Raw genomic sequence first — 26,884 nt, forward strand, 5'->3', positions numbered from 1 at the left:
AAAATGCAAATAAACATAGCACCTCTATAAAAGTAACAATTATATTATGCATTGTCTATTCTAAGGTGTGTTCCCCACTTTTGTGCACAACACACCACTAAAATTAAAAACATTGTAAAAGACCAACACCACATATTTAGCTTCCATCTCACCTCTGTAGCTCCCCTCTGAAGGTCACCTGAAGGTCACCTGAAGGTCATCTGGACTGAGTCGACAGTTGATTGATAGCGATGTCTGGCTGATCAGGACCAAGCTGTCTTTACGTCGAGCTTCTGTCAAATCGCATGGTTTTAAGTGAGTTCACTAAATTTCATTTCTCTTTCACCATTTAGCTTCTTCCTCCGTTGGTCGTCTCCAACTCCCACCCAAACTCAAACTCACTCTGCTGCACCTTGTGACAGATGGACATGGTTTAACATAGCTCTGGGCGCAGCAGGGCAGCACCAACAAACATCCATCTCTTGTATTGAAGAGAGGCAACTGCTCATGTACAACTTCTGTGGGCAAAGATTCTTGCGCGCCGGGGAGGAAACACATGACCAATCAGTAATTCTAGACAACATAGATGAACATAAAAACCTTTACTCACTTACTCACTAACGATATACTATTTATTTTGCTCATCATCTAAAAAATTGTAAATAAATAAATATTTTTATCCCGATTTTTTACCCATTTTATAACTCAGTGCTCTTTACCCTGGGCATTGCTCCCTCTACCAACCCCGGGAGGGCCTTGCACTGAGCTCAAGTCTCCTCCTTAACCTGAGGAGTGAGCAGGCCGCTTCTTTTCACCCGACAGGGTGGGGCTTCTCTGGCGCGTGGAATGATCATGTTATTCCTGTCAGATCATCCCCCCCCCATTGTGGATTTGTTTATTTGTTTATTTATAGGATCCCCATTAGCTGATGTCGCAACATCGGCTATTCTTCCTGGGGTCCCCAATGCAATTTAAAATAACATAGTCCACACATACACACATTTATCGCTGTTACAGGTCACTGTAACCCGAGTCATCATATACACAAACAGCAAACTTTTTGTCTAAAATACATTATTGGTACAAAGAATGCATCATACAGTCATTACAATACCACAAAGTATAACCCGCAAATAAATTCCTGTAATAAATTATAGCACGTTATATATTTCTTACCCATTGAATTTTATGTAAATAGTCTTTTGCTACCTTTTTAAAACTGTATTTTGATGTAATATTTTTGATGTTATTAGGTAATGCGTTCCATCCTGTGATAGCTCTGTATAAAACAGTGTGTTTGTTCTTGGCTTAGGTGCCAGTAAATTATCATAACATGATTGTGTGGTTGGATATTTATTGACATTTCTAGTGAACACCATCTGATCTGCAAAATATTGTGGTTTTTTACTATTAATCAATTAAGTCCTCATGAAAGTAAGGAGACTTAATTTTAATCCGTCTACAACCAACAGCCATGATAAATGCTGATGCATTTTTAAGATATTTGCATGCAGTGAACAATTTAAAGCAGTGGATCACGTTATTCCAGCCAGATCCCATCCAGGATCACGTTATTCCTGCCAGATCCCCCCCACCCCCTCTGGCGCCCCGGCTGGCCAGAGGGGGCAGTAGAGCCCAGGACTGCTGCATGTTTTTGTGAGGGAAGATCACATTAGCTACCCTAGGGAGCCAACCCCACCCAGGGTGGGAACTTAACACACCCTCAGCACCCACTGAGAATTGAACCCAGGACCTTCTAGCTGTGAGATGGCTGCACTACAAGCTGCACCACTATGCCCCCTAGAGTTCATTATTTTAGTCATGATAGAACCATCTCCTGATTCTGATCGACTGAAGGATCTGTCTCTGTAAACTAAAGATGTGATCAAGGTAATCCTATGTGGTTCAATAGAGGGTAATGGGACTTCTTTGTTTTTGAAGATGTTTCACCAGTTTCTGAAAGGTTTTTTTCATTTCTATGTCACTTGTGGCGAGATTCATGTTTCACATGTTGCTGGGACACTCAAACTTGGAGAATCACTAAAGTCACATAAAAAATGTGTTGTCCAAGTCACAAAAAATGAATGTCCAGCCATTTCCCCTTTGCCTTTATTGTAGATTACTGGACTTGCTCTCTTGTGTAGCAATATTTTTTTGTTAAAGGAGCATGAGGCTCCTTTTAAGAAATGAGACTCTCTAGCGCCACCCTTCACCACGACGGCCGTCGGGGGTACTGCAGCCAACAGTGAAGCCGGCACGGGAGAACAGGGAGAACGTGCATGCAGCGTCATGTGACGTCACATCCGTAGGACAGCGCGGGAAATTCGGAGGCCGAATTGCAGCACATTTTGCAGCACACAGCCTGTTCAAGGCAACGGAGAGATACACTAGAGGGGTCATTCTTTTGGGTTTGGAAAGCTTCATCTGACATTATTACTAGAAAACTTAAAACTTATACTAATTTTTTTCATAAATCCTGCCTCAATCCTGCCTCATGCTCCTTTAATTGTAGTCAGGCCAGCTGACAGTCTTGCCGGGGCCCCGGAAAAAATAATCTAAGATGGGCCCCCCTACACCCGGATCTCTCCTTCTCTCCTCTTCCTCTCCTCTCCCTCTGCTCTTCAGGTTTTTATACAAGCTAATGGACGTTAACATTAGAGCTAGCCAGTTAGGTTAAGTTACGAGGTTGGTAAACGTTGGCTGCGCTGTTTCTTACCTTGCTCTACGCTGACTTTATTAATTCCAGCTTCACCGTCACCACCTTTTTAAAAATATTTGTGTAGAGAATCTCTGGGGCCTCTATTTTCTTCTTCTCTTCTTCTCTTCTTCTCTTTTCTCTTCTTTTTCCCTTCTTTTCTGAGCACCGGACTTGTGCTGACCGGACATTTTGACCATTCTAATTCTAATGGTTGAATTAAATGATAACATCAAGTTTTGATCAGCGGCCAAACCATTTTTGTGTTGGGGGTTCTTGACCACAAGGACAATTAGGAAGAAAACAAATAACAAGCTTTTATGTAACTCAAATACTACATATCTTTTCCACAAATAGGCATATTTTGAAACATTTTGAAAAATGATTCCATTATTTAATGAGAATTAGAAAAAAAAAAAAAAAAATATATATATATATTATTATTTTTTTTTTCAGTTCTGGGCCCCCCCCTACCCTGGGCCCGGGACATCAGACCCGTTTGCCCCCCCCTATCGGTGGGCGTGATTGTAATAGTTAAAGTAAATGCTGATGCAACATGTACGCAGCTCTGTGTTTGAAAGATAAAAAGATGAAAATGTTACATCACATCATCAGTATGAGATAAAAAAGAAACTATAAGATTTTTATACTTTGCTAAAACACAACAAAATGTTCTAAAGGGAAAATAAAACAGTCACAAAATACAGAAAAAAGCAATGAAGGAAAAACCAAACAAAAAAAAACACTATTTTTACTGTTTAATACCAAAGATCAGCAGGTAAAAAACTGTTCTGAATTGTACTGAACTAAAATGACTCTAAAAGCTTTTCACCTGCTTTTTAAAAAGGCTTCTTGTTAATAGAAAACATGCAGATTCACATGCTACCACTTATAATGTGGCATTTATGACTAAATCTCACATTCGCCCTGATGACGCAGGGAAAATGCCAGTCGACATCAAAGGCTGATGCTTTTTGCTCCAAACCAAGCAACACATGTACAACATATTAAAGTTGGTTTTAACACTTCTAAAGGAACAACAATAGTTTTTTTGTTTCTGATTGGATGATACATTCATGTTTTAAATTATTAGGATGTTAACTAGGATGTGTCTAGGATGTTAACTAGGATGAAGATCTGACTCATGAGACCATGTGGAGCTGCTTTCAGTCTGTTAACTAACAACGTGCTGAGACACAGCGGAAACATCATAATTAATCCAACAAACATGTCAGAGTTCCTTTGTCATAGATCATGAAGTGAGACAGCTTGCTATAAGAAAGTGATGGGAAGTTAGTTAATTTTGAAATAGATAATTTGTTCTTGCTCTTGTGATTTTCAGATTTCTGATGCAGAATGGGAGGATATGTTGGAGGGTTTTGATGAACGGAGTTATCTGAACGCTCGACGCTGGAAGCCTGGTGACGACCCGTATACACTCTATGCCTTCAACCAGAGAGAGAGTGAGCGCATCCCTAGCAACCGAGCCCTGAAGGACACGCGACACGACAGGTACAGACAGCCTGAAGGAAACACGGAACATCCAGTTACATTTACTCATTTAGTAGATATTTACCCAAAGCGACTTACAAGTGAGGAACATCAATCCAGCTACAGCACATAAGAGACCCTGGCATTAAGTCAAAAGACATAAAATAATAATCATACAATAAATAAATACAAGACATAATTTAAGAGATAAGAGGGATTTAGTAGTGCCACAATTAACAAACTGAAATTGTGAGCTTATAATGTTTTAATTGATGGTTGATGGTAGCATTCAGGTGATGTGATTTCAACCTTTAGCCATGCATATTAAGCCAAACCGTGCATTTCTTACCTGAACATTGACTATATATGTATTCATATCTCCCTCTCACAATGTATTTTTTAAGTCTATTGTTTTTTAATGGGTCAGATGGGGCTAAAGTTGGTTGTCTGCCTTTCCACTTCATCCACAGGACGTTACAGGCGGCATCAGAAAACATAACACTTCTGGAGCTTTTGAAAATGTCTAAAATCTCTGCTTGTTCACTTTTAAAGTGGTGTGAGGAAGAAAACGATTTGATCACAAATTTGTCAAAAGTGTCACTGTCAAACTCATACGTACAGTATTGGTCTGGAGGTAGATTTTGTTTAGTTTATGGTGCAACACAAACCAATTACAAACCTAAAATATTTACTCACCAAAATTAGAACCACAAACATGAACCACAAGTGAGTAAAATATCGGATTAACAGAAATACATGTTCTGTTTGCTGAGCTTAATCACGATGGGAGCAAAGGCGTTCTGCTGCGCTCAGCCTGATCTCTGGATGGATATTTCTATTACACACAGACAGCAGTGTGATGTATGAATCCGTCAAGAGTGCACTGCAATAAATAGAGTTTATCAGCACACAAACAAACCAAACTCCAACACCTTGCAGGCATAAACACATGTGACAGTACAGATAAGGCCTTGTGTTGTAGGTAGATGAAGATGCAGACACACACAGAATTACACAGTAACAGCAGGATCTCCTGGAGCTTGTAATTATTCTGTTCCTTAATTTAGATTATGGAGTATGCTGACACCAGCAATTATTATTATAATCCAACCGTTTGCTGAGAAATTAAATTAAAGAAAAATATAAATCCTCTGAGCGAAGCACCCTTCTCATATGTTGGAAAGATGCTGAGCAGGAAGATAAGGAGCATGTCGTTTTGATAGTGTCTGCTTACTTATATTTTAGGAGATAAAATACTTCCTGGCACATTTGTATTTAATCTTTTCCCGTATATTTTGTTGGAGGGAACTGTATTTACTCAAGCACTGTCTTTTATGTCAAATGTGGTTAGAGCAAATACATACACAAGCCAAATAATGGATCTGCTGTTGGAAGATGAAGACGTTGGACTGACCAACATCTAAAACCAATCCAGATACATGTAGGTTACTTAATATTTTAAAAGGCTAACATTAGCTCCTGTGATAGGTACAGTTGCAGCAAAGGGGGATTAAATCAATTAGTCTGGTTAATCGATGAAAATTATGAAAAATGTATTATTTGCGTGACACACTTTTTCACTTTTCACATCAAGTGCTATTTTATCGTGACAATAATTATCATCCCTATTCTGCTGCTTGTTCACTTTAATCAAGACCGAAGTGCAGAGGTGGGTAGAGTAGCCAAAAATTGTACTCAAGTAAAAGTACTGTTACTTCAGAATAATATGACTCAAGTAGAAGTAAAAAGTAGTCATCCAAATAATTACTTGAGTAAAAGTAAAAAAGTACTTGGTGAAAAAACTACTCAAGTACTGAGTAAGTGTTGAGTAACGTCTGATTAATTTTTTTTAACACAACTATTCAAACAGACAAAAGTACAAAATAATCATCTTCAGGCAAATTAAATCAATAAAATAATAAAATAAATTAAAATTAATAAAAAATAAAAAAAGCTTAAATTAAAATTAGTAAGTAAATTCAACTACTTTACTAAATAATAAATAAATAAATTAAGCACAAGTAGCACAAAATTTCAAGCCTTTGTACTTTTATTTTTTAACCAGCTCCGCAGGCAGAACTAGAACAAGCCCATGAACTCATAGAAACTCTGTGTGTGTTTGAGTCTGTGTAAATGTGACAAAACATGCAAAAACAAAAAATTTTCCCAAAGAATCACCCAGTGATGTCATGAGATTAACGCGTACACGGATAAAAGTGATAAAAGAAAAGTAACAGCTCAATGTAGCCTAATGTAGCGGAGGAAGAGTAACAATTTCTCCTTCACAAATCTACTCAAGTAAAAGTAAAAAGTATAGTGATTCAAAACTACTCCTAAAAGTACAACATTTCCCAAAACTTACTCAAGTAAATGTAACAGAGTAAATGTAACTCGTTACTACCCACCTCTGCCGAAGTGACATCACAAGTGATGTTATACATGCTGTAATTACTCAGCGATAAACAGGAAGCTTCTTTCGGTGTGTCAGAGGTGCATGAGGATGAGTTTTCAATTGCTTTTTACATATTTTATTTATCGTATTTTACATATCGTACATATGGAGTAGAATAAAGCACATTTGTGTCAGAAGTTGTTTCCTGTATAAAACATGCACTGTCATGTCATCCCTCAGATGAGGAGATACATGATGTGTCACTCAGTCATATCTTGTGTGCTGGCTCTCAGTGCTAGTGTGAGTTGTCTTACATCCATATGTGTTGGGTAATGTGTGTAAGTGTGCATTGTGCTGATCACCTGCATCATCCGCTGTGCTAACCGAGGAGGGAACTTCCCTGTGGAGAACTGCAGGCACAGGACACACGGCACTGAGCATGGACGTGCGTGTGTAATAGTGAGTGTGTTAGAAAAGTGAGAAGGGTAGGTAGGAGGGGGGGAGCAGGGATATGCTTACACATCCATCTGTTATCAGGGAGGTAGGGGGTTGATAGCTCTCATTTATCTCTTATAGGACAGTGATGAAGTGTGTGCGTGTGTGTGTGTATGTGTGTGTGTGTGTGAGTGTGGAAATGAAGGGTTTGGCTGTGATTATGTGTTAACTGGCTTCTCATGTAGCTGTGGATCAGAGGAGCACTTGGCAGGGAATAATGATAACACCTCGCTCTGAAAATAGAGAAACTGCAGTGAAATTCGTAACTGAAGCTCAAGATGATTTTTGTTCTTAGAAAACTCAGTTTCGATTGTGGACTTACTGAAGTGCCTCCTACACTTTGGCTGGGCTCGACAGAAGAGGTATTTTGTTTAAATTCAATGCAGTTGGTACAGAAAAAAGAGGAACTCTCTTCAAAGGCTGATGATACAAATAGAAGTTGCATATGGACATCTATGTATGAAGGTCAAACATTTAGCTTTACATCCAGTGCAACCCGTTCTCACATCAAAATGTGAAATAGCAACGTTGGTACAGTACAAAACGTATTAGTTTCACAATAAGGCCTCTCAAATTGTGATATTGTCAAATTTTTTTCCCTATCATTTTTTATTGGCCTGCCAAAAAGTCATGTGACTGCCCGCAGCTGCCTTGTAAAAATAAAAACATGGCAGCCATCCTTGTCTTTTCAGTGGAAAATGCATTATTTTAAGGTAGTTTTGACATATAAAATCGTTTTGATTATATTTCTACCGAGAAATATACATTGAAATGTCATAATATTCGTTCAGTTGATGTATATGACTTTTGGTTTGTTAATTAATACGATGAATCTTTCAGGTCTCGGGATAAAATTGTTAGTTTTATGTTTTCTGTTGTTGCTAAGCTGGTTGCTAAGTGTGCCGCTATGGATGAAACCAAGTGCTTGTATCCTATTTGAATTGTTATTTACATTATGTAGTTATATGAGCTGAAGCTTTGATTTTCATAATGTCATGTACACGGGCATCGTTCCAGACAGCCAGACTTTGCTGTATACTGTATACTATACACCCTGTATACTTCCTGTGTTTTTCATTCAGATTGCTGTGATTGTTATAATAATAATAATAATTCATTTTATTTGGAGGCGCCTTTCACGTCACCCAAGGTCACCTTACAGAATAAAAACACAAGAAATACAATTAAAAATAGAATGACACCTACATTTCCCTCAGGGAATTAATAACAGTGGAGGAGCTACTGTCCAACTATTCCTCTTCAGAGAGAGTCATCCAAAGTCACCGTTTTCTGTCCCAAAATACTTTGGTACGTGTTGCGTGCTGTGGCCTGCTGAGCTTGAACCTGGTGCAATCTTCTCTTCAGTAAACAGAGTAGCCCCTCACTACCTCTCTCTCCGTCAATGCCTCGGTACTGCCTGAAAATATATATGATATAAAAATGTATTACCCACATGTTACCAGACAAGTAATTTGCAAAATAATTTATCGTACTTACTTTGTCCAGTGATGCCTCGGGAAAGCTCTTCAGTCACTCTTGCCATTTTCTTCATGTACTCCCAGTGCTGCTTGACTTCACAAATCACAATTACTACTTCTTCATAATCTCATCGTAGACCTTTTTCTTCTGTACCATATCACCATGACCTGCAATCCATCACAAGGTATTGTCAACTGTCTTACATTTATGGCAAGATGTGCATATTAACACTTTTGTATTCAGTGTCTTTCAATGTTTACTTACGTTCCCATGGCCAGGAGTAGTTGTCCTCAGTCAAGAGCTCATTAGGGGGAGGGAGTTTTTCAGCTTCCCCCACAACAGCATTGTATTCATTGATGGAATCTTCAAAGGCTTTCTTTTCTACAGCAATCTTTTTCCTGAGTTGATGCCTCCGCTTATTGCAATCTAGAATGTGAAACAAAATCATTAAGTGTATTATATGGAGCAAAGTCCCCCTCAAATATGCAACACTGCACAATATGCACTCCAGTACACTACCACCATCCACTATAACCTCAATAATAAACAAAGTACAATGATCACCTTTCTGACAATGTCAACAAACACTGAAAATGTAAAAGCTTAAAAGTAGAATGTACGGCAGAGCTGTTGTAGTGGATTGCATTAGAGAATTGAACGCAGGACCTTCTAGCTGTGAGACAGCTGCACTACCAGCTGCACCACTATGCCACCTTAGTCAGTTAACTTAATTTTGTCTACTTTTTAAAATACTCAGCTGTACAAACAAGCATACTGCGCTGTATTTAAGTGAGACAAATGGGAGATTGTATACTTTTCAAATAAATCTTTTGACAGTCAAAATAAAGGTATATACAGTTGAGGGCGATATTATTAGCCCCCTTACAAAATAGTGCTTGTTTTCTAAGTGTTTTCCAAGTGATATTAACCAGAGCAAAATAAGCTGAACACAGCTTTTTGTAGACTTCGTAGTTTTATTTTGGATGCTTATACTATTTTATATTCCACTCAGAAATGAAGATATTGTACAAAACACAAAAACTACCAGGGTCAAAATTATTAGCCCCCCACACCCTAATAGTCAATTGTGTATCCTTTTTGCTGTATTACTGCCTGCAGACGTTTGTTGTAGTTTACAACAAGTCTCTCACTTCATTTGAGGAATCCTGGCCCATTCTTCTTTGGCAAATCTCTCCAGTTCCTCTAGATTTGATGGGTGCCTGGCATGGACATGTTTCTTTAGGTCACCCCACAGATTTTCTATTGGATTTAAGTCAGGGCTTTGTGCAGGCCATTCAATGACATCCACTTTGGTTGTATGGAGATAGTTCTTCACCAAGAGGGAGGTGTGTTTAGGATCCTTGTCATGTTGGAAGATGAAGTGACGTCTCAGACCCAGTTTCACAGCTGACTGCCTACGGTTCTCTTTCAAAATAGCCAAATATTTTTCTTTATTCATGATTCCATCCACCTTGACAAGATTTCCTGTTCCAGATGCACTGAAGCATCCCCACAGCATAATACTCCCACCACCATGCTTCACTGTGGGGATGGTGTTCTTTGGGTTGAATGCCTGTCCTTTTTTTCTCCAAACGTAAGCAGTGTCCCTGTGGCCAAAGAGCTCTAGTTTAGTCTCGTCAGACCATAAGACACGCTTCCAGTATGAATAATCTTTCTCCAGGTTGTCTCGAACATACTGAAGTCTGGCTTGAAGATGCCTCTTCCTCAAAAGTGGGGTTTTTCTTGGTCTGCACCCTCGTAGGTCATTCCTGTGCAGAGCTCTAGTTATGGTCTTCTTCGAGACAATGATTCCTGATGTGGCCAAGTCATTTGCCAGTGCCTTGGAAGTTAATCTGGGGTTTCTAGACACGTCTCTCACCAGTTTCCTCTCCAGTCTCTCTGAAATCTTTCTATTTCTACCTCTGCCAGGCTTGTTCTGCACTGTGTTGCTGTCTTTGGAGCGTTGAATGATGCCTTTCACTCCAGTCCTTGACACCTGGAAACGGTTGGATATCTTCGTATATCCCTCCCCTGCTTTGTGGGCATCTATAATTCTTATTCTGAGGTCCACACTGATTTCCTTTGTTTTTGGCATGTTGCTTCCTCAACTGCCAGCTCCATAATGAGGCTTTTATACCATGTTTTGGCTTGAGTTAATTAACTTAACTGAATTGAGTGCTATCACCTGTTTGACCTGATTACCTTTATGCACATCACCTGTGAAGGTTAAGCACATGACTGCATAAAGGTGGCTTGTGTGATTAATAAATGGTAATTTCTTAAAGGGGGCTAATAATAATGTCCCTTGTCATTTTAGCTTTTTCTTACATAATAATGTTTTGGTGCACAAATATAAATGTTTTGGCCCATATAATGACAAATTGTATGTTCAGGAATGCTCTGTTAGAACTGCCTTGCTCTGCTAAAAAGGATCTTGCCAGAAACTCGAAAAAACTTAAAATTCCATAGGGGGGCTGTTAATATCGTCTTCAACTGTGTATATATATATATATATATATATATATATATATATATATATATATATATATATATATATACATATATATATATATATATATACACATATATATACATATATATTCATAGCAACATTAAAAAGATAGGACTTTCCAGGATCTCCATTTGAGTTTTTATTTATTTATTTATGCAAGTGTGTAGCTTCTGTTTCTTAAAATATCAAAAGTAGATTCAGTTTTTTCAGGGTTTTTTTCTTCCCAGTTTGCAGTTTGCCTTTGTAGCTAAGTTTCTTTTTTATTTTAGATTTCGGGACTGGAGTCTGCATAAAAACATTGTTGGCAGGGCAAAGGAAGAGGTGAGAGCGAGGAAGACAGCTGGTGCTGAGGCAGAGAAAAAGATTATAACTCAAGATGAAATTAGGAAAATGAGGAGAAGAGGAGGAGAGGTGGTGGAAAAGATAAGAAACGGGGGAGATGCCACAAGCTGCTGAGAGGAGAGATAATTGCCACATGCAGAGCTTGAGAGGCTGTGTGTGTTCGTTTACGGTATATGTATAAACCACTCTACTTCAGTACACTGCTATTATCTCAGTGAGCAGGATAACCTCCCTCTGCCTGCTTTCAGACCATCTGTAAATCCAGCAATCACTACCCTGGAGGGATTAGATCCAAGCAGGAAGACAATGGGATGATACAGGAAGGATACATCTCCTTTACTGCTGCTGTGGCTTGATGTAATGACGGGAATCTGACATTGTTTTATTGCAGAAAGATGGTATTGTGTTCTTTGAGCTTATATATATATATATATATATATATATATATATATATATATATATATATATATATATATATATATATATATATATATATATATATATATATATATATATATATGTATATATATATATTTTCATCAATATCTTGGCTACCATTACTAATTTGTCCCCAACTAGACCGAGAGCTTGATGACTTGAGAATTAGCAGCAGTGACCCTAAGTATTTTTTAAAATCCATTTACCAGCGCTGCCACAAAATAGGATTTTAATGCAGCCTAAGGTCCTAAGGCCAGTGTGCTCCTTTTGCCTGACACAACCCTACAGTATGCATTTTGCGTAAATGCAGAGGGTTGTGTCAGGAAGGGCATCCGACGTAAAAACATACGCCAAATAAACAATGATGCAAGTAATGAATTGAATTGAAAATTGGGGTCCAGCTGCCGAAGCTGATCTTCCATTCGAAACATCCTGCGCAGAGGGGTCAGCGAACCCACCTACCTGGTTGGTCGGTGACCCCGCCCTCACAATCCCTGTTGGCCCACAGGCATCCGGTGCTTCATCATCCGAGTTGCTCTGACGTGCTGATAGGATCTGTGCTTAGGCCATGCTCAACAGGCCTTCCGCATTTACAAGCTCTCTCTGCAAATCATGGTTTGCCAGTTTCTCCCGTTCATATTTTTGTCGCAACTCATTAAGTTTGTCTCCATGTTCCGCAGCCTGCAGTTCGGCCTTACGTTGCCATAGGAGGGCCAGCTGGCCCAAAACGTTGGCTATACGGATTTCTTTGGTCGCTCCCTTTTCATGGTTTCCCGGGCTGCTCATCGTGGCTTATTAGACCAGGGGAGAATCAGGAGATGGAAGGGAACCTGGATGGTTGAAAACACTTCTTTTTTCAACCGAATATAAAACTAGCCTAGTGGTCCTTCTCACTAACCTTTGATCACCTCTACTGGTCATGTGTCCTATGCGAGTCTTCTGGCCCTCTGATGTTTATTATGTTTCTTTATTATGTCTCTTTTCTTTGTTTTTCAGAAAACAAAAATGTACACTGCGTTTATGTCCTACATCTGGATCTTCCTCCACAAAATATGTTTGACAACAAGACTTTTGTTTCCACTTCATAAGAATGGTTTTCTTTGCAATACATAACGCAGTGAGAACCAAGTGAGCAAAATTAGGTTTCATGTGGATGTCACCCAGGGGACCTAGTAGGCATAGTGTGGAGCACGTGGGAATTTTGCAATTGATCCATGTTGATAAATCTTCACATACCTCCAGCCAAGATTTCTGCACAGGTGCACAAACCCATAAAGCATGCCTGTAATTATCAGGGCTGTTCTCTGTGCACTGTGAGCAGATATTAGAGGTGACAAAACCCATCTCGAACATCCTTTGTCCTGTATAATGTGTTCTGTAAACAACTTTGTACTGTATAAGTTGTAAGTTTGGATTCTTGGTCATTGTGAAAATATTTAAACATATTTGTGACCAAGAAATTTGATTAGGGTTAAGAGATAAGTCAGTCTCCCATTTTGAAATCAGAAGAGAGAACGAGTTATCTGTATTGGACATTAATCTGTATAGTTTTGATAGTAATTCTGGGGTGTTTAGATTAAGTAATTCTGTTACCTTAATGGGAAGTTGCAGATCCGCTAATCCCATATCAAGGTACAGTTTATGATTATATGTTCTAAATACTTTATTTCTTGCTCTCTCCACTGAGTGATATTGGCCGTATTTTTATTATTTTGAAGAATGTCTGGGTTGTTCCAGATGGGCGTGCAATTACAGTACATCAAAAAAAGGGAGATTTTGGTTATTTTAAGGAAGTCCCAACCGGCTATCAGAGATGAGCTAATATTTATACTTTTAAAGCATTTTTCATGCTTGATATTTTGACTAGTAAATGGTAAATCTGAGATTTCCAAATCATTGCAAAACACTTGTTCTGAATCCAGCCATTGATTATCTAGTAAGTGATTTTTGAACCATTTTAAGATATATTGTAACTCATTGGCTAAGAAGTAATACTGGAAGTTGGATAAATCTTAACATTCCACAGTCTCTGGTTTTTTGTAACATTTTTAAGTTAATACGTGGTGGTTTGTTTTTCCATAAAAATGTTAATATATATGAGTCCAATGACTTAAACCATGAGAGGTTTGAAGGGTATCATTGAGAAAAGATAATTTATTTTTGGTAAAACCATCAATTTTACGGTGTCAATGAGTGAAATGGAAGAGAATAATAGCAGCTGCTAAAGGCTCGATAAATATTGCAAATAGAGAAAGAGAAAGAGGACAACCCTGTCTGTACAGTACCTCTCTGAAAGTTAAAGTTTGTAGAAGTTTGATTGCTTCTCCTTACACATGCCTTTTTATCCAATCAATAAAAGATTTGCCAAATCGAAATTTATGCAAAGTTGCCAATACAAATTTTCAATTTACCTGATCAAATGCTTTTTCTGCATCTAGAGATATAATTGTAGTTTCCAGATTATTGATATCTGAATTATCTATAATATTAATTAGTCTACATGTATTAAAAAGAAAAGTCTACCCTTAATAAAGCCTGTTTGATCCGGGTGTATAATATAAGGGATTATTCTTTCCAAACCTTTGGAAAGAGTTTTGCAGATTATTTTGAGATCTACATTTATAAGGGATATATATATATATATATATATATATATATATATATCGATGGGAGCGTACTGTAGGATCTTTGCCTGGTTTCAATACGAGGCTGATATTAGAAGATTTCATAGTTGAGGGTAAATTCATAACCTTCTCATGATGTAACTTTGGCAGGTTGATATTTCCAAGAAACAGGTCAATTTAGCTGCTGGTAATCATATCAAATGTTAAACCTCTGGTTTTCACACGTTCTGTGTCACTTACTTGATCACGCACTTTGTCAGTAACCTTCTGCATGTCTGTGTGCCTGCAAGCGTGAATATGTGTCTTGCACATACCCTCTAACATTAGTATCCCTTGACACACAGTCAACCATTTAGTCATGTCCATGAATCACAACATGGAGTCAAACATTACTCACTCTATTAACTTTGATGGCTCCCACACAAACACTCTGTCCTTCTCAGATCACAAGCCCAAGACAACAGTCAAATGTTAAACGTTAACAACCACTAGCACACCCCCCCCCCAAGCTCATTGACTCGATCAACTCTTGTAGTGATGACTGATCGGAAAATCTGCTCTCAAGAGGCTAAGATTCTTTTTGAATGGTAGTTTAATAGTGTGGGTTGTGATAACACTTTATGGAAATGTTTTAACAGTTGCTTTACTTCCGGTACTCTGCTATATTACTTCATCTGCTTCTTTCCAGTAAATATAGGTATGAGGAATTGCTATTAGGTAGATGCATTTAAATTAGGACTGAATGGGGATACTGGGTAGGAAATGAAATACCTTAACAGTGATCGTTTAAAACGTATTGAGTCTGCATAGTGCTCAGTGCATTGTGACTGGATGGTAAGATAATGTAAATAACAGCATTAACTCTGTGCAACATATCACTGACATAAATAATCACCACAATCAATCAAAGCACTCATTCAGAAATGTAGGAATGACAATGAAATCATGGAATCTCTGGATGCTTGTCAAATTTAATTTTGCTACTTCCGTGTCTGCCATATAATGTGGTTTACTTTGCTTAAAACAGCCATAATTCCGAAATGGTGAATGCTAAGTTTAAAAGTTGTTCACATCTTTATTTGTTTCAATTCCATCTTGATGGTGAATAAAGTTGGTCGGTAAGATATTGGCACATGGATATTTAGAAACCTTAACATGAATCTAAAAAAATCACTTTTTTAAACACATTTGATGAAATCTCTTAAGACAAAAATGTAATTACTCATACGTCTTAATAATTCTAATACTTCAACAAGTTCCTCTCCCAGAAAGTAGGCTACATGACTTCTATTACATTTACCACTGTTTACAATGAATTTAACAAACAGTACAAGCCGTTGCAAGAAAATCCCTTTGGTGCACTGTGGGTAATCTGCTGATGTGGAACCTGAGCTCTGGAGCACCCAGTACTCTACAACAGTGTAGAGTGACAGTGATGCTAAGCAGCTTTACCATAGCCAGCGCCTCAGCTAACCATTTTGCTGTGCTTTTGAGATGACAGCATGACAAAACAATCGAAGCTGAAGATACTATGACTGTATTAAAAAAAGAAAAGAAATTGATACCTGAATAGATATAATTCACTCTTTATGATTGATCTTTCCCAATATTAATCTCCAAATGTTTATCATTGGAAAAATGTCATGTCATCACTTTGTTTTGTTTTGATGAGTGTGAAGAATTGCATGATGAGAAAACGCAGAACGTTTGTAACACGACCCCAGCTGCTCCTGAAATTGACTGAGACGATGAATATCAGTAAAGCTCTGATGTTTCATTGATTTCACTTCTTAAATCCTGTTTTAGTTCTGAGAGGAAGAAGGAGAGAAAGGGAATGAGGCAAATTAAACACAGAGTTTTAAAGTCTTGTATATTTCAGGCATGGATAGTGAAAGTTACTGTAAATGAACGGCTGAGCCTTTTGACACATTGGCATGCAGCTATCTGCGTTGTGTTTTGCTCTGGTGCATCCATTGTGTTGTTTAGTGTTTCCTGTCCAAAGAAGAAGCAGATAAGGGAGGCAGAAGAACATTTGTGTAACTGCTGAAAAGTGTATGAATCTCATCACAACATAGCACATTGAAGGCCTTATACTGGTTTCATTTTGTAAGCCCTCAAATGACAGACTGAAGGAGGATGTGCAACAAAAGCAGCATATTAGTATTAAAACTAGGTTATAGCAGTTATTCACTCTTTAAAATATGTTTTCATGTTATTTTGTGCCTCATCTCATCTCAGCTTTCTTTTATATAGCTTTTAGTTGTGCCATGGACTGCCATTATATAATGTGTTCATGTGCATGCACACACTAGCAAGGTTGTGCCAGCTATTGATTGTTCTTGTCCTTGATTGATTTGTCTTCATTGATCAATTAGTGTAAGTGCTTGTCAACCATCCTGTCACTGCTACTTTTTCCAAGAAAGATTGCTTTTACATCCACTTCTTGTCTTCCATCCATCCATCCATCCATCCATTTTCCTCCATCTATCCGAGATTCGGCCGCAGGGGCAGTAACCTAAGCAGGGTGTTCCAGACTTCCTTTTCCTAGGCCACTTCATCCAACTCATCTGGGGGGTTCCCAAGGCATTCCTAGTCCAGCTGAAATACATAGTCCCTCCTGCGTGTCCTGGGTCTTCCGTGGGGTCTCCTCCTCATCCCAATCGCTTCACATTTGCCTGCAAACTATGTTCCAGTGAAAGTTGAAGGTCTTCGCCTCGATGAAGCCAACAGAACCACATCATCTGCAAAAACCAAAGACCCGATTCTGAGGTCACCAAACCAGACTCCTTTCACTTGTCGGCTGCACCTAGAAATTCTGTCCCTAAAATTAATGAACAGAATCGTTTCAGAATCAAGTCCAACCCCCACAGGAAACACGTCTAACTTACAGCTGTGAATGCAGACTAAGCTCTGACACTGGAAGTAGAGGGACCAGAACCCCCATATTTCTGGCAAAAAGACCTTACCAGGGAGGCTGAGGAGTGTGATCCTTCTATAGTTGGAGCACACCTTTCTGTCCCCCTTCTTAAAGAGAGGGACGGCTACCTAGCCTGCCAATCCAGGAGCACTGTCCCCAATATCAATGCAATCTTGCACAAGCGCGTCAACCAAGACAGCCTCAAAATATCCAGAGCCTGAAGGAACTCAGGGGGGATCTCATCCATTTCTAGGGCCTTGCCATCTAGGTGTTTCTCAACTACCTCAGAGACCTCCGCCCCAGAGATAGGAGATCCCACCTCCAAGTTCAAATGCCCTGCTTCCTCAAAGGAAGGCATGTCGGTGGAATTGAGGATTTCCTGAAAGTATTTCCTCCACCAACTCATAACATCCCAAGTTGAAGTCATTTTTTAAAAGCATTGGAACTGCAACAGAGCTGCCAGACCTCCAATATCCTGACATCTCCAGCTACCTTTCCTTCATCCTACTCCGGGCATTCTCTAAAACAGTGTTTTTCAAACTTTTTTGAGCCAAGGAACATTTCTTTCATTGACAAAATCCTGCAGCACACTACCAGCTGAAAATTTGAAAAAAAGCTTATATTAACAATAGAAGTGTTATATTGTTAATATTAGTGCTGTCAAATGAAAAATTGAGAGATTAATTAATTAAGATCTGTAATTAATTAATGAATCTAATTAATCTCTTTTTTTTAATCTTGCCTAAGAATTGTTGAGAAAAGCCCTCAACTTGATGTGTCTTCCTTTAATTACATTAATTACATCATTACATTATTGTGTCAGATCACAACATTTATACATAACCTCCAAAAAAGTGGCTTTATAGTCCTATGCAGGGTGCAGTCGGATGCAGCCCTAGCCATTTACATCCACTTGGCAAGAACATTTGCCAGCTTCTCGGTCGCAGACTTGCGCATGCACGGGGTGCTCTCCTGCGTTGCTGTGGTTTGATAAATTGCTAACATCTTTGCTGCCAACTTTAGCTGTGGCTGCGCTCGCGACCGGTCGCTTTGCGTTTATGTGGCTAAACTTGAGCTGCTTCGGTGGTGAGCAAATCCCTTTCCACAAAGAACACATATCACTCTACCTTGTATCAAAGCCGTTTTAGAGGGGCATTTTAGAAATGTAAATTCCCCATTCACTGGACCGACAACTTTCACATGCTCCTCCATTTTCACTTCTCTTCTCCGTTACCCACCGTTCCTCCCCATGCCTGTCCAGATACAATAGGAGTCTACCAGCGCATGCTAAACACGCCCAAACACAGTGACAGCCAATCAATGTCCACTTCAAGGTGGGACTGACCATTGTTTTCCACCCCTAACAACTCAAGCACAAGAAGCCAATTGCACAAACACAGATTTCATAATAAAGGCAACTCAAACAGAAAAAGTAAAGCTAGAGATTAAAAAATAGTTTAAGCGATTAAAAAACATAACGCGCTGGATATGCCTGTATTTATTCAATCGAAATGAACACGCTAATTTGACACCCCTAGTCAATATATGGGAACTTCACTGTCAGGCTGAAAACCAAACTGGCCCGTTTGGTGCATACAGCCATGAAGGTGATGGTGAAATGGACCATCATTCCTTGCAGTTCATCTATGAACAAACAGTTGTCAGGCAGGCCCAGAGGACGGTAGCTGAGCCATTCCACATCCTTTACTCGGAATGTGAGCTCCTGCCCTCTGGGAGACGATACAGGGTTCCCAAGTGCATATTGAATCACTTTAAAAACTCATTTGTGCCAATCTCCTTCAAACTCCTGAACAATGCTCCATGAGGTCAAATGACTTGCAATAACTTTATTCAATTATTTTTTATATTGTGTTTCATTATGGTCATTTTTAGTGTGTTTCAATTAGTGTATTTGTGTGTTTTAATTGTTGCTAAAATGGTGTGCCTGGTGATGTATTGTTTTGTCACTGTAGCTGTCAAGGCATTTGTGGCATAGCTGTGGATTCCAAGACAAATTTCCCCAAGTGGGACAATAAAATATATGAATTAAATTGAATTGAAATGAATTGAATATAAGCTTTTTTAACATTGAAGAATTATGTTGAATTATAATTAGGGATGGGCCGATACTGCTCTCATATACTCTCATATAACTTACTGGTTAGTGACTCTAGGGGAGATGTTGAGCCGCCCAGCGGCTCCCCGGGTGAGTGTGCAGACTGGCAGCCGAGCAGCCTCCGAGCTGCCGGCTGCTCAGCCAGCTGTTCCATGTTTCAGTTTGTTCTATCTTCCTTAATTATACAAACTGGACGGTTGAGTATTACCCTTACTCACAGGGAACTTTATTAAACACTCCACATAACTCACAGTACAACATAAACAATCTCATTGTTACATTCCGGTTAGCCGCGTTAGCCGCGTTAGCCGGTTAGCCGCAATAGCCGCGTCGACAGCCCGCAGTCTGACTTGCTTTTGTCGTCGTCCATTATTTTGAAATATGTCCACACTGCTGACATTAATTGTTTCATTAATTGTTGCTATCTTGCCTGAAATGGCGCTGCCAGTCTCACCCACGGGCACCACTCTCCTCCCCCAACCACGCACCACGCCGGCTAACCGGACTTTAACAATGGGATTGTTTATGGTCTTCTTCTTCTCTGTTTTATTGGCGGATCACAACCAACTTTAAGGTGCATACCGCCACCTACTGTACAAGAGTGTGTAACATCATTTAATTTAGCCTGTTTTTCAAATTCCATTTGATTGTTTATGTTGCTTCACCGCACATGCGCAATTGATGTACCTGCGATGAGACAGCGCGGAGGAAAGCCCGGCCGGCTGAGTTTTGTTTAAAATTGAATTTCTGTTGCAAATAAAACCTGTCTTCGAATTCATTGCATTTTTCATTGCATTTTTAGCCTAGTTATTTTTGTGGTAGAAGTATCGGATCGGTACTTGGTATCGGCGAGTACACAAATTAAAATACTCATACTCGTACTCGGTGTGAAAAAAATGGTATCGGGGCATCCCTAATTATAATGTCTTGAATACAAACACAAAGAAAAAGTCTTTCATATCTATTCTCACTCAGTGTGAAACCTGGGCGTGTTTAGATGAACACAGAGCTGATATCCTGACAGGAATCAATGAAAGACACACACAAAGCTCTTCCTCCATAGCTCTCAGTCTTTCTCTGTTTTTAGTTTTTACATCAATCAGGTTTGAAAAGCCCACTTCACACAGATATGTTGTGGAAAATTTGGAGCAATGTCAAAATAGCTTTGTTGGCCAGCATGGGGAACTCCTTGGCACCTGCCAAACAAAAACTGTCCAAAGGTAAATCAGCAAAGCTTAGCTTGAGACTACGATCTGGTCTCAGTTCAGTTAGTTCCTCCTGCTCCCGTAAAGTCATGTCCTTTCAAACAGCTGATGCTGAGCTGAATGGGTCCCTAACCCAGTCAAGGCATTCTGTGGAGGCTGAAGAGAAATAAAATGACATCTTATCCTCAAGAGCTTTCAAATGTTTAACTAGTATCTCACACATTGCAGTAGTGAGATTCTAGTTAAACATTTGCTGCCAAAGTTTCACTTTTGAACAGAATCCATTCATTTTATCTGTACTTGTAAGCAGGTTTTGATTTCGGCCTTGCATTCCTGTGTTCAGGTTATTCAGATGAAGAAAAATATCTGCCAGGTATGCCGCCCTTGCACACCACTCATCACTTGCAAGCAACTTTGCGTAATCTGACCCCTCATTTGTCAGAAACACTTTAAGTTCTTCTGGCAGCTCATACACACGGGCCAGCAACCATCAGACCTCCGTATGAAACAGAAAGCCTTTTCATATGCCATTTCCAAAGCCGCAAATATGAAAGTTTACCATGGGCACAACATCATCCAACACAGGAACAAAGTCTGCTGGTAAAATCTTGGCTATGCGGTGTAAAAAACTGTGCGTAATGATTTTTCCTTCACTCTTCTTACAACCATGGTTGCAGCTCTATCAGTGCAGACACGTGCAAATTTTCCAGCTTAAGTCCTCTTTTTTCCAGATATTCTGATGTTACCCAAGAAATTTCCTCTCGTGTTGTTTTTTCTGGCAAAGCCTTGCAAAATAGAAAGTTTTCTCTGATTGAGTTGATCATCTCCACTAATATCAGTAGACTCATCAAGTTGCAACACAAGTTTATTACTGATACGGATCTTGTCCAAAACCACACTTTCGATGTCTGCAGACATCTCATCAATATGTCTGGAAGTGTTATCTGGGAGAGGGACTTTGGCTATTTCTTTAGCCACTCCGGGTCCGAGCATCTCATTTACAGTACAATGGCTTTGCAGGCGGGAGGTATTGCTCTGCACCGTCTGGGACTGTCTTGATGTAGCCATAAGTCCAGCGACATTGTAGCTAGCTTTAAGGACTTTATTGTTTACCTTTGCGGTTTTTCTCATGAAAGTTGCCTGTTTCTCCGTATGTTCACACAGGCGTACAAAATACTCCACATTTTTGTTTTGAAGTGAAAGGTGTTTCATTTGGAGATGGCGTTTAAGTTTACTTGGGACCATAGCGCTGTTGGAGAGCTTTTCACCACATACCAAGCACAACGGAGTCAGTGCCGTTCCATCTCCGGTAAAAGTAAAACCAAATGAAAGATAGCTTTCGTTGTATTGCCTCGCGCCAGAGACTTTGCTCGACGTCACTGTCTTTGCTTTCTTTTGACCTCCACTCATACTAGGGCCTTCATCTGGGATTTTGTCCAGGGTCCAGTTCAGAGTCAGCATTTTTCCTCTTCAAAAACGTATCCATCACTTTCACCTTCGTCCCGCTATCCACAATGCCACCCTCAATGCCACTGGAGGCCGCTGCATCCACGCTGTCTCTGAGAACAAGGCAATTAGCTACCTGCTGCTGTCACTTATTGGTATGGAGTACAGAGTACTACTCGGTTACTCTTCCAGGAGCTAGACTGCACAGGCACACAAATTGGATAATTTCCCACGGCAACACCTGACAATATCTCCCGGCACACCAGTGTGTGTACAGTGGCTGAAAAACACTGCTCTAACAGATTACAAAAGCCTTGAGGGGTATAAATGGACGTTCTGCCCTGGATATGTGACCAACATTCTGTATTAGAATCTTTCAGCAAATGATTATTCCATCATTATTGGAAGAATGAGTGGCACATCATTCATTTAATTAACAAAGGCACTAAATAAAGACACAACACCAACGCAGTCAGTGTAGGCCAATGTAATCAAATAGACCATTTACTATGTGAAAAGCTCTATCTGTTCTCCTTTTTCGAATATTCTGGGATCCGTTGCACAACAGCTATCGGGCATTGTTACTACCAGATACCGGCGCAGAAACTTCCTTCTCTCCCGATTCAGCCTTACTGCCCATATGGCGTTGTTTACATTCCAGGGTGTTGCAAGCTGGGAATTCTGACATCACGGTCCGGAGCTATATAGGACTCCTTCTTCAGCCTGATGGCATCCATAACCACTGGTTTTCACCAGCATGTTTGTGGATTATGACAACTTTACGGCCACAGCTCTGGTTAACTAAACATGGTCCACTCAGACTCAAGGTGCCCCACCTTCCCCGGGCATGGTTGAAGCTCTGCCAGAAATGGGCGTTGACGCTGGAAATTTCTTTTTGTAGATATAGAAAAATAAATAATTGGATACATCTGTGAATAATACAGATACATGTGGTTGTCCATAGAAAAAATTTGAAGGATGACATAAGAATATTTAAATGTGCCTGAGAGTCCAGTTGAGTTTGTGTTTTAGTTGTTATGTTATGTTATGTTATGAATCTTTATTTCGGCTTGTACACACTTTTTTACAAAACAAGATGAAAAGGTAAAAAAAAAACATTTCTTTTGCCGAAAAGGTGTAGCTGAAGCCGTAGCTTATAGTGCCGACCCTTTTTTTCTTATGATCAGCATAAATACGAGACATTAGCTTTTACTCTGTGGAAACAAACAATGCATAAAGAAGACAAAAATAAGTAAGACAAAATATAAAATTGAAGTTTCACATTCTAGAATGTTTTTGATAGTATACTTTATATTTATAGTGTTTTATATTTATTTACAGTATTTTCTTTAAACATTTCCTTAAACTTGAAGATAGAACTACACATTTTTAGGCCGTTGTCACAACTATTCCATATTTCTCTAGCCTTAACTGATGTACATCTCTTTTTAATATTAGTTCTTGCTGTCGGCTTCTCAAACACGAGTTTCCCCGTCAGATCATAGCGGGTTTCCTTTATTTGGAACAAATCCTGAATGTAGCTTGGTAGCAGTTTTTGCTGGGCTTTAAAGGCAAATAAAACAGTAAAGTATTATATTTAATAAAGAGATTATTTGTTGGTTTATAATAGTCAGATCTATTAATTAACGCTCTTTTCTGTAACAGGAAAATAGGGTTTGTATTTGTTTTATAGGTGTTTTATAGGAGTTGGATCATTTCAAGAACAACAACATAAGTGTTGTTTTGCTCATGATGATTTCTTCCTCTGTTCAGACTTTTTCTTAATATTATATTCTTATTATAATACATACGCATACCTAATATGTGTTTTGTTACATGTATTTTAAAGATTCACTAATCCACCACACAATTGTGACACACCATTCTGCACACACTGCACCCGTCACTGCCTTCAATTGTTCCCTGTCTTGTTCTTTCATGTTTCACATCAGTGGTTTTAGTTCTCTCTTGGAGAATCAGGGATTCAGCTCTTAATGTTTGATCAGTCTGTCAAAGAGGACTGTTGGAGGACACATTCACTTTCATGCACACAAAAAACTGCATCTGCTGCAAGATTAAAATGCATATATTGGCAACAAGGTTTTGCCAGTTAAGGTATAAACCATTGATAAATATGCAGATTATGTTGAAATGCCTTCTTGTACATAGCATCTGTCTTCATGGGTCAGCATAACAGGTCAATGTGTTTGTGTGGGAGACAGAAAGGTGAGAAGCAGAAAACAAAGGTCTGCATGCTGTACAGTTGGCTATTTTGGATAGTACAAAATGAAAATATGTGTATCTTGCCAAATATATTCAGGCAGGCATTAATATATTAGAGGGAGCCAAAAAAATCATTACATTTGTGTCGAAAACCTTTGTGATTCTGATGAAAGAGGTTGAAGGTTGTGTATCCTGCCAGCTTCACTTTTAGTGATTGCTTAAAGGCAAAAAGGCAAAAACATTTTGTGGCATTGTTATTTTCATTGGAATCAAGTTTAAGTTTGTAGGTTTAAGTTTGTCAGCTCAAATCTTTTGTTTATAGTTCCTCTCTGGGTTATTTCAACTGTGCATGTAGTACATCTTTGAGAACTCTGTCCTCAAAGTGTAACAGCATGGATCCTAAATAGATGTAATTCGTCATGTTCTTAATGAGTGCTTTTTAATCCATTAAAATAGTATATTTTGTTCAACAAAAGGCTATTATATGATGCCTAAGTGCAGTCTGACAAGAAATGTTTTTGGGCTGTAGTTGTTGATATTATTTTTGTTGATAATCTTTTATGGACCTTAGTTTTGCGGCAGTTGTCTGGCTGACAAATAACATTTAATTGTCAGAGTTTTATGTGGCTATATTATTTTGTTGATATAGTTTATTAGAAAATAGTACAAGTTTTCCTCTTTTCATGTCTTATTGCAGTGAGCATTTAACTGACCTTATTCAACATTGTTATGATTTTAATTTTCCTGTATTATGGTTGTATATGTGTTTTTCTTCTTAGCCATAACCCTGCACTATCCAAATGCAGTGCAGAGTTACTGTTGTAAACAGCTTGCAAACAGCTGGTTGTAACTTCAAGCAGAAGGTCTTTGACATGCAGGTAGGACACACAAATACACAAAATCTGAACCCAGCACACATTTGGCAGCAAATCACCTTTCCCCTGCTGAGTTGTTGATAATTAGAAGTATAACACAACAGTGAAGGTAAGTAATTGTCTTTTGGTGTGTTTATTTTTGGATAGTAAGTGTGTTCTTTTCAGGTTCTATTTTTTTAATTTTGGCCATGTTCCACCATGAATCTTTAACTGTAGCTTCTTGCAAAATGTTTGTGAACTTATCACCTTTAAAATTGTTTTAAAATTGGCTGTTTTGAGAGTTGTGGAAATAGGGACCTCTTTCATTTTATGTAAATATATGTATATTGTAGCGAGTCGTAACGGGAGTAAGAGGCAGAGAGTTGAAGGTAGGAGCGATCTTTATTGCAAACATTTACAATGAACTCGCTAACTAACTGAGGGGGGTCGGGTTGGTGGGGCCCCGGGGGACGACTGCGTCGAGGGGCCTAAGCCAATTCCAATGGCCTGGAAATGTCCACGTGGGCAGGCTTTACCCTGTTGTGGAAAATGTCAGGTCTAGAACCAAAGTCCACAATCAAAGTCTTATCCCCCTTCTGCAGGACCTTAAATGGTCCATCGTAGGGAGGCCGTAGCGGCCCACGGTGAGCATCGTGTCAAATGAAAACAAAATCCGCTTCTAGTAGATTGGGGGGAACCCTGGAGACAGGGATGCCGTGCTGCGACGTGGGAATGGGGTTGAATGCCTTGTTGGCCTCCAGCAGGGCAGACCGCTGTCCAGTCGCAGACCAGGGTGTCGTGGCATCCGGAACGAATTCCCCAGGAACCCGTAGCACCTGGCCGTAAACCAACTCGGCCCGATGAAGATTGCAGGTCCTCTTTAGGAGCATTCCATAGGCCGAGCATGACCCAGGGGAGTTTATCCACCCAGTTACCTTCTGTCAAACTGGCACGCAGGGCGGCTTTCATCGAGTGATGAAACCACTCACACAAACCGTTAGCCTGGGGAATATATGCAGTGGTGCGGTGCAGCTTGATCCCCAAACCACGGGCGACCCCGTTCCAGATCTCTGAGGTGAACTGTGTACCTCGGTCAGAGGAGAGGTCAGAAGGGGCACCGAAACATGCAATCCATGTGCCTATGAACGCTTCGGGCCACGTCGGTGGACGATGTCGAGGCAAGAGGAATGGCTTCCGCCCAGTGGGTCGTCCTATCCACCATGGTGAGGAGGTAAATTAAACCATGGGACTGGGGGAGTGGCCCGACCAGGTCGATATTGACGTGGTCAAACCTCTTCTCCATCCATCCATCGTCGGCCGCTTATCCGTTCCTGGGTCGCGGGGGAAGCAGTCTCAGCAGAGATCTCAGCAGACTTCCTTCACCCCAGACACTTCCTCCAGCTCTTCCGAGGGGAGTCCCTGGCGTTCCCAGGCCAGCTGAGAGACATAGTCTAGTCTCTCCAGCGTGTCCTGGGTCTTCCCCGGGGTCTCCTCCCGGAGGGACATGCCTGGAACACCTCCCTAGGGAGGCGTCCAGGAGGCATCCGGTACAGATGCCCAAGCCACCTCAGCTGACTCCTCTCAATGTGAAGGAGCAACGGCTCGACTCCGAGCTCCTCCCGGGTGACCAAACTCCTCACCCTATCTCTAAGGGAGCGTCCAGCCACCGTGTGGAG

The 26,884-nt window shown here is 39.8% G+C and overlaps 1 protein-coding gene across 1 annotated transcript in view; it reads left to right on the plus strand.

Moving 5' to 3' along the window:
• The first annotated feature begins 1,407 nt into the window (after positions 1-1,407).
• The window catches only part of galnt14 (UDP-N-acetyl-alpha-D-galactosamine:polypeptide N-acetylgalactosaminyltransferase 14 (GalNAc-T14)), a 277,326-nt gene continuing 251,849 nt past the window's right edge, over positions 1,408-26,884 (plus strand). The window contains exons 1-2 of the mRNA XM_061707516.1: positions 1,408-1,413; positions 4,017-4,186. Of these exons, the coding sequence (XP_061563500.1) occupies positions 1,408-1,413; positions 4,017-4,186 (176 nt within the window). The remainder of the gene's footprint in view (positions 1,414-4,016; positions 4,187-26,884) is intronic.

Source organism: Cololabis saira, chromosome 18, assembly GCF_033807715.1.
Source record: "Cololabis saira isolate AMF1-May2022 chromosome 18, fColSai1.1, whole genome shotgun sequence".
NCBI lineage: Eukaryota > Metazoa > Chordata > Actinopteri > Beloniformes > Belonidae > Cololabis > Cololabis saira.